Genomic DNA, 8,683 nt, shown 5'->3' with positions numbered 1-8,683 from the left:
GCCCCTCTGATGTCAGTTGACAAATCAGTGTATCTCTTTGGAAATAGGATGGGAAAGGTTGTTGTCCAAATCTTAAATACAGTATTGCATAAAAAGAAAGGTCTGGTGCATTTCCTATGAACTCATAAATAAAGTAATAGAATATGTTTGCGGAAGTGAACTAAGTACCTTAAGTATAGAAATGCTCTTATGAAATAGTGGTTTTATCTTAATTTATACAATCATTTCTGGTGACACCAACCCAAATGTTGTAGGACTGTGTAACTTTCTGAAGGAGAACCTGTTTGAATGTATCTTTGGTCCAGTTTTAGTTGAGAACTAACATCTTTTTTTTCTAGGAATTTTTTAATGGGTTGGAATCTCAGTAGGGTGGTGTGGTGTGGGGTTTTTTTGCTTGTTTGTTTGTTTTAAACACTAGGTGTTTTGACTCTTATTTTTAACTTCAGAGCAGTGTTTTGCTACCTAGTTCTAGCACTGATAGGAATGTTAGTGTGGGAGCCTGGCACTTGCTGTCAGATGTTTTTGTCTCTTTTCAGAGCACATCTAAAATATTTTCTGGAGGTTTCCCAAGTCCTTCACTGCTCTCCTTGGGCAGGTAGGGGAACTAGTGAGCACAGACAAGGTAGTGGAAAAAATGTGATGAGCACAGGACAGTTAGTCATAAGGGGTTGTTATTTTCTAGTAACTGTCATCTCCTACAGTTTTGTGTGTTGAGTACAATTTTATGGTACAACTGAGCCAGTCAAATGGCGCTTTGCCACAAAAAGCTCCCTCATCCCCACACCCATGATTTTGCAAAGGAAGGTGCTGAAAGACACAGCAGTCAGCTCTGGCATTTCTCCATCTTTCTTCCTGAGTCAATTCAGTTGATTAACTGGTTGGATTTGATTTTTGCCTAAAGGAAAAACAGCTTTTAGCTGAATTAGTGTGCTAGTTTGGCTAATAGATGAGCCTGGTTAGTGCAAGAGCAACAGAGTTTTGGGAGAAGCCATGGAACCTCTTTTCATGGCAATGAGCAGTTGGGTCATCTCAGCTGCGCTGAAAGGTGATAGCAGGTGATCAGAAATAAACTTAAAGCCTGTTTGCTACCATCTTGTATGTGCTTTTTTTAAGAGGTAAACTGTAAATCTGAAGTTAGGCAGTCAGAGCAAGAATTCTGAGAAATGGTGGATTTAAGCCACTGGAGAAGTCTAAGATAATGACTGGATGCTAAAGTGCATGGGTTTGGGGGATGGGGGTTGTTTGTGAGTTTGTTTGGTGTGGGTTTTTTTTGTTTGTTTGAGGTGCCACGTACCAATGAGAAGCTATTCAGTCATGTGATGCAAAACGGGAAGTTTAGTAGAAGTTTATTCTGCTGGTTTAATTTTATTAAAAAAAAAAAAAAGGTTAGCATTAACCTTTTACTGGCAGACTTTGTTCCAGAGCATTTATGAATCTGGAGCAAAAGTAAAAACCTTGTGGTCTATAATGTGATAGAAGCGTGATTGTCAGTTCTCATCCCTAGTCTGAATTAGATATGTAAATATACAGATCTGATGTTTTTTATATATATATACACACACACACATAGTCAGGGGGGATCAGAGGAATGGGCAAATGAATTTCAATGAAGCTTTTTAAAAGGATCTTTGCTAAAGTATTGAGAAATGATCTGCTCCTTGATGTACTGTGCTAGTACTTTCAGGTAATTGTATGTGAACTCTTATCTGTGAAAATAAGCTTCCAGAGTAGTTTAACTCCATTAAAACATGGTTTTACATCAAGGTTATCTGAGTTTTTGCTGCCATGGCTGCACTTTCATGCTGGTACTTGTCAGATCTCTCTGTGAGCTGGGCTGGTTTGTTAAGTTGTCAGGAGACTAACCTAAATGTATAATTTTCTGCTCAGTTAGCAAGCTGAAGTAGCTCGTTATGGGCTCAGATGAGTGGTAATACCAAAGCAGGAAGGAAGGTGAGGCCATACATGAGTGATTTAATTTCCTTGCACTGTCCTGATACTATACTCTTAATGCTTTTTCCTGGGAATTTGGAGAACTTGGAGACAATCGTTTCTCAATTTTTAGGAGCCTCTCCCTAGTCTGTATTGTTTAAAAAAAAAAAAAAAAAATGTTTTAAACACAGTTAGGAGAAACCGTAGTTATGCAAGATAAGCTATTTGAATAGTTGCTGAAGGGTATGTTTATACTGGTCCATATGCATACGTATTTACTAATCATATTGTATACTATTGGTCTTAATTTTTTGCATAGAGACCATTTGGAATACAGACTAGGGTAATGTAAAACCTGAAATCCCAGTGACTAAATAACTGATATGAAAAACAGTTTTCTTTGACCCCTGTCTTTTTCAAACTTGCACAGTATGTATTCCTTGCTAACAACTTTGTATGTACCCAGTCTTAGAGTTTTAGTTTTATTGAGTACCTGGATTCTTCCAGTACAAGAAAGGATCTGTAGTAAAAACCATGGAAAACACTATTGCTGTAAGTAGCTATAAGAAAAAAAAAAATAGCTATAAGCAGCTAAAAGAAAATTGAAGTTTTATTGTATTGCAATATTGCTACAACATCACTGTGCATATTTTATTTGACAATGAAAGCATACCATGATTGCATGCACAAGTGTTAATTAGCTTTGTTCCCTACATCAGTGCTGAAATACCATTTTAGCTTATGTGCTGTAAAGCAATTAAACATCCACTTGTTTAACATCTATCAATATCTGTTTTCATGTATAATAATCAAAATCCAGTAATTATAGTTCAGTAAGTGAATATTACTTGGCTCTCTTTAGAAGCGGTGCATCTTCATATTCTTCTGTGAATATGTCATTATCTCTCTTCAACAACTTAATCTGTGTTTCTGTGCTTCTTATTTTTTTTCCTGTGTTAAGTGGGAATAATAATCACTAGATTAAAAAAGACTTGATTTTTTTAATTTGTTTTCAGATATTAAAGGTTTTTTTAATGTTTTAATGTTTTTTTTAAATCAAATGAAATAAAGTGAAAATGTTTCAATCTTTCTCTTACAGTTTACATCTATTAAGATAATTTGTGTTAAATGTTGCATTCTTTAATTATTTTTTGAGGGAATTTGCCATATCAATTTTATGTGGATTCTAGTTGAGTAGAACTTGACAGACAGTGAATTGATTTTGAAATGTACTTACTCTAAACAGTACTGTGTGTGGGAAAGAGAACCTGAATTAAGCCATCTCAAACTAGAGAGGGTGCTCTCATTTTCCCTTTTATAGTTTGTATTGCTATCACTTGGTAGTAACTAGCTTCCAGTGAAGTGGTTAGTTGCTTCAGAACAATTTCAGTGCTAAATAAATTTGCGCAGGAAATATTTGTTTAGCTTTGAAAGTATATTCAGCAGTTGCTAGTGCATAACACATAAAAGCAATAAATTGTTTACCTTTTCCTTAATGTGAGCAGTATTAATTACATTCTTCCCTTTTCTCTAGTTAAAGTACCTCGTAATTTTCGCTTGTTGGAAGAACTTGAAGAAGGGCAGAAAGGAGTAGGTGATGGTACAGTAAGCTGGGGCCTTGAAGATGATGAAGATATGACACTCACCAGATGGACAGGAATGATTATTGGGCCACCGAGGGTAAGTGTGATGAATTAAAACGTTTTTCTTAAGTTTGTAGGCAATACAAAGTGCACAAAAAGGTTACTTTGCTATAGTGTAAAGGAATTAGTTAAAACTGAATGTATGAAGTTGTAGAAACACTGTGTATTCATGTTAGAATTCATCACTTCCTGGCGTGTTAGTAAGGGTTTTCAGTCTGGCCTCCCCTAGTACATGTTTCTGCAGCTGTCTGTATAAGCCAGTTGTGATTTGAGACCTATTACTGAGTTAGGAATATACTCAGTCTGTATTTCCATCATTACTGCACATAACTGTACAGTGATAGTACAGTAAACAGGGTAACTGTCTTTCCACCGTTTATCATATGTGCCTAGTAATTTCAATTCTGTAGCAAACTGACAATATATTTTCAACTTTCACAGCTTTTGTCAAAGTCTTCCAGTATAGCAGTTTATGCAATTCAGTTGAATCATGCCTAAAGACCAAGCAGTTTTTAATTACCTCTAATAAGATAAAATACGTATACAAAGTTCAAATCCCTCTGACCTTTTTGAGTTCTGTAGAATGTCATCTAGACTGATAAAACCTGCAAGAGATGTAATCATCTCTAGTGTCTGAGTATCAGGCTCATCAGATATGAGCAGACGCATCTTTACTTGACGCGTAACTTTTGTGCATGCTTTCTCATGAGTTACAATATGATACAAAAGATCACTGTGTAAATGACAACTTTAAATGAGTATACTTCAAGTACCTCTAAGTTAGCATATGTCTTTCACTGCTAATGTGAGGTTACTATCTTGTGTGTCCTTCAGTGCTGCAGGGCTTATTGGAAGAACTATCCAAGACAAGAACTGAGATCAGAAATTGGCCTCAGTGAAAATAATGTCTTCCAGAGTAGTAAGAGTTCCAGAGTTAGATTTAGTGCAATTCAAGCTCCTTTTGGAAGTCAGAGTTAGTTGTAACTTGCAGCGGACTGTTTTGAACATCTGCATAATTGTGCTGAGCTCCTAAGATTTGGATGCATTTGAGAGAGAACCAATTAAATACCATTACCAATAAGCGTAATGACGATACGCTTTGGATACTAGCTTCTGTGGAATCACAGTGTTTGAATACATTTTGAAGAAAGTTTGTAGTCTTATGGGTTCTGAAAAGAACTTACAAATGGGAACTGACAAAAGTAGTGTCTCCCTGACTCTCCAAACAGCCTCCAGAACTGCCTGTGCCTGGTTTCTGGTTCAACCTAAGGTAGACTCTTAAGACCTCTTTGAAGGGAGTGATTATTATGTAGGAGCACATATGTTTTAAAAAATAATTTAAAAAAAACAAACCTGGGATGCACTTGTAATTCTGGTCAATTTATATTGCTGTCACTTTATTTTCTTTATGAAAGAGTGCGTGCAAGTAATATTTTAGGCCATTTCAGGGACGTGCAGTCTTGCTGATATAATGACTTGCAGTACATGGTGACTGTAGAAAGTGAAAGCCACCAGCTCCCAAGCCAGTGGCGGTACCTTGATGAGAAGAACTGCATGTCCAGTTTCAGAGTTTGTAGATGGTGAGTGTTTTTGGAATTGGTTGAGTTATGTAGACAGTATGCAGTTAGACAGAACACAGAGAAAATTGCTAATATTGTCCGCATCATGAATTTCTTCACATATGTGGCTTCTCTAGAGCCGTGCAAAAGTTGCTTATCAGGTTTATTTTTTTTCTTGCTTCATTTGAAGGGTGAACCAACACGAAGGGGGGAGGGGAAGATTTGTTTTGGATTAAAGGAAACATTTTTCTGATCCTGAAAAAATGTGGGGGTTTTTTTGGGGGGGGAGCTAGCCAGGGATGCTTGGCTTGCAGTAAAACAGTGACTTGAAAAACTGAGCAAAATTGAGAAGCCACCTGGGTAGGAATAAGGTAATGAGAATGAGTGCCGTTCTTAGGATTTTTCAGAGTTGTGAGCAGTATATATACATTTTGGCCTATTTCCACTATAACTGACAGCATCCCTCTCTGGGGAAGTAAATTGTTTTATCTGAGTGAATAATGAGAAATTTTGTTACTGTGTGGTAGCAGCTATGTCACCTGTAGCAGGACAAGATTACTTTTATTGGGCCTTTAGCTTTTAATGGGAAAGAATAATAGAAGACCTTTTTTCTGACAACGAATGTCCTGCTTTGCCTTGTTTCTTTCTGACCCACTTGCTGCTTAGTCTCTGTGGCTTCTTGAAATTAAAGGGCACAGTTAAGGTGCTTCAGTAGTCCGATTTCCACTCTGCCTTTTAATTGACCACAGAGTGGACTGTCATTTGGTAACTTGACTGTGTGGTTGATACTTCTACTTGGAGAGAGTGACAGCTGGCTGATGCAGAATAGCTTAAAGGTGGTACTTCTGGAAAGTTCAGAGTCATGTTACTGCTTTGGGTTCATGTTAGCTGTATCTGTTGTGCCAATGGAAAGACAAGTGTAGAAACTGGGTTTATCTTCCTTTTGGAGCGCAGAGGCACGTACATCAGTGACCAGCAGAGCCACTGACGCTTTTTATTATGCATGGCCTACTTGACAAGATTAAAAAAAAGATAGAACCATATTCATTTCTAATTGGACTTTCTCAAAATACATTTGCACTTAGAATGATCTGTTCCATGGTCACTTTGGACTGATGTCTTCTGCAAACTAGCTGTCACCTTACTGTCCGAAGTTTATAAATCCTCTAGAAAACCAAGCAATTCTCAGATGGGGAAGGCTTAGATATCTTCTGGAGTGTTAATTACTTCTAGAGTATGTTTTTTGCAAATACTATTTTCATCTTGTTCTAGGTTGTGTCTTAGCTGTTGGGTTATTGGCATCTTTGTCTTTCCCCATTCCCAATTTTTCGGCAGTGTTAGGTATTTTTTTTTTTTTTACATGAGAAAGAGGTAATTTTCCTAAAGACTATTGATTTTGTCTCAGCCCCCTACCGCGCCAAAGTTGTTTTGGGGAATGCAGGTGGGTAGGAGGGATAAGAGTAAATGTGAATTAAAAAAAGAACTTTATTCTGTTAAAACTTTTGTATGGTGCAGTCAATCAGTAGTGTAATTCATACATATTCATCAAGTAATCAATATAACCAAAACAGTGGAATATCAATCAGTAATCCAAGACCATCATCTGGTACATAATTTTAAAAGGTTTATAATTATTTCATACTTCTTCATCTTTATTCCTCTTGCCTTTGCTTTGTTTTTTTATTAATATTCAGCTTTCAGTACAATGCATTAGTCTGTCTTTTTGCTTTCTAGACAAACTATGAAAACAGAATATACAGTCTGAAAGTAGAGTGTGGACCTAAATATCCAGAAGCACCTCCTACAGTTAGATTTGTAACTAAAATTAATATGAATGGAATAAATAATTCCAATGGAATGGTAAGTTGAAATGGTAAGATCAACCATGTTGTTAATCTGTACTATAAATTATTTCTGTGAAAAACCCAGGTGAGGAATATGCATGTTGGACATTGCTTTCATATTTAAATTTTACAATATAAGTACTTGGTTTAAATCAAATTTTGGTTGCCTATTACTTCAAATCTTTAGGTATTTACAATATGTTAGTAGTTCTTAGTGGCTTATCAATGAGACGAGCATTATTTATAGTATTGAAACAGTTGCTTCTTTTAAATGAAGCTGAAGATTTTAGCCTTGAACAGAAAAAAATAAGTGTTTAAGCCATGTGTAGGTATTTCCCTTGTAATACGCTTATAAAAGGGGATTAGATTCATATTCTGACAGGAGTACTACAAACTATCTGATGTTTCCATTAATTGAAAATGGAGGTTATTCCTGATGAGTCTCACTCGGAATGTAGTAACTCACCTATAATGAACCGATGTATTTAAACTCTTATTTTCTTTTTAATGGGTTTATTCAAATCCAAAGTGATTGTGAGCTTCAGCCTTAAGGTCTTTTGATATAGATGGTAATCACTTTCATTTTAAAGATCAATTTGCAGTAAGTTACTTTCACTGATCCTGCACTTAGGGTGGGATGAGTTCACGTACATGAGCAATGGCAGCAGCTCAAGCAAGTTTGTTACTCCATTATTCGCTAGGTACTTTAGTCCTGTGAATAACTCTGAGGTACTCCATTGCTCAGTGAAGAGGGATGTGAGCTGCCTTGCATTTACAGTGGTATATGTGTATATCAGCAGGAAATACAATAATATTTCACACTTGTCTGTGTGTATGTTTGTCTCTAGTGAATGCAAAGTAATTGGGTTAAGGTAATACTTAGAGGTGAGTCAGAGAACATCTTTGGATTTTAAATAATTTGCAAGATTTAAAAGAAAGATGGATTTGCATTTGTCTAATTAACAGTACTGAAATGTGAAGCTTAAGTATCTCAATGACTCAATGACTGTAGAGGAGGGAGAGATTCTTAGGAGTTCGTTTGAGCTGTTGTAGGTGGTAGGATAGTGTACTGTTTGGTCATCCAAAGCCAGTGCACTACCACTTCAGAAATAATCTAAAATTAATTTGAAAGTACTTCTTGCGTAGCCAACAACTTTACTCTACCTGAAGATCTTATTAAAATTGCTATCTACAAACCAGCTGTTGCCCTTCATCGCAACTGTGGCTTGTGGCCTAAGTATATATGTTTATTAAGAGGCTGTGACTAGCGAAAGCTGCCAATCTGGAATGCAGCAGAGCTTTTGGTATGTTTATAATATTATTTTCATACCTCTCCCTAGTAACATGTATTATTCTGAAGAAGTAAAGAAGTATGCCCTCGTTGCTTCATCTGTGCATGCCTGAGAGTATAGGTGTTGGTTTCCGGAAGCAGAATCTCAGACCTGCGGAGCCTTCAGGCTACTGTTTATCGAGTCAGTCGGCTTGAGCTTTTGTTTGGAGAAGTCTACACTCCCTCAGCTTGCTGAGGAATAGGGTGAATACTGTGACAGGAAATCATAGAATCATAGAATAGTTTGGGTTGGAAGGAACCTCTAAAGGTCATCTAGTCCAACCCCCCTGCAATGAGCAGGGACATCTTCAACTAGATCAGGTTGCTCAGAGCCCCGTCCAACCTGACCTTGAATGTTTCCAGGGATGGGGCATCCAC

At 36.9% G+C, this 8,683-nt stretch overlaps 1 protein-coding gene across 1 annotated transcript in view; it reads left to right on the top strand.

The window, feature by feature from the left end:
• Positions 1-3,462: 3,462 nt before the first annotated feature.
• UBE2V2 (ubiquitin conjugating enzyme E2 V2) overlaps positions 3,463-8,683 on the top strand; it is a 14,107-nt gene continuing 8,886 nt past the window's right edge. Inside the window, exons 1-2 of the mRNA XM_019473758.1 lie at positions 3,463-3,609; positions 6,866-6,991. Coding sequence (XP_019329303.1) covers positions 3,565-3,609; positions 6,866-6,991 — 171 coding nt within the window. The 5' untranslated portion in view covers positions 3,463-3,564. The remainder of the gene's footprint in view (positions 3,610-6,865; positions 6,992-8,683) is intronic.

The sequence above is a fragment of the Aptenodytes forsteri genome, unplaced genomic scaffold (assembly GCF_000699145.1).
Source record: "Aptenodytes forsteri isolate BGI_AS27 unplaced genomic scaffold, ASM69914v1 Scaffold23, whole genome shotgun sequence".
NCBI classification, from domain to species: Eukaryota; Metazoa; Chordata; class Aves; order Sphenisciformes; family Spheniscidae; genus Aptenodytes; species Aptenodytes forsteri.
This window is presented reverse-complemented; position numbering and strand designations above follow the sequence as displayed.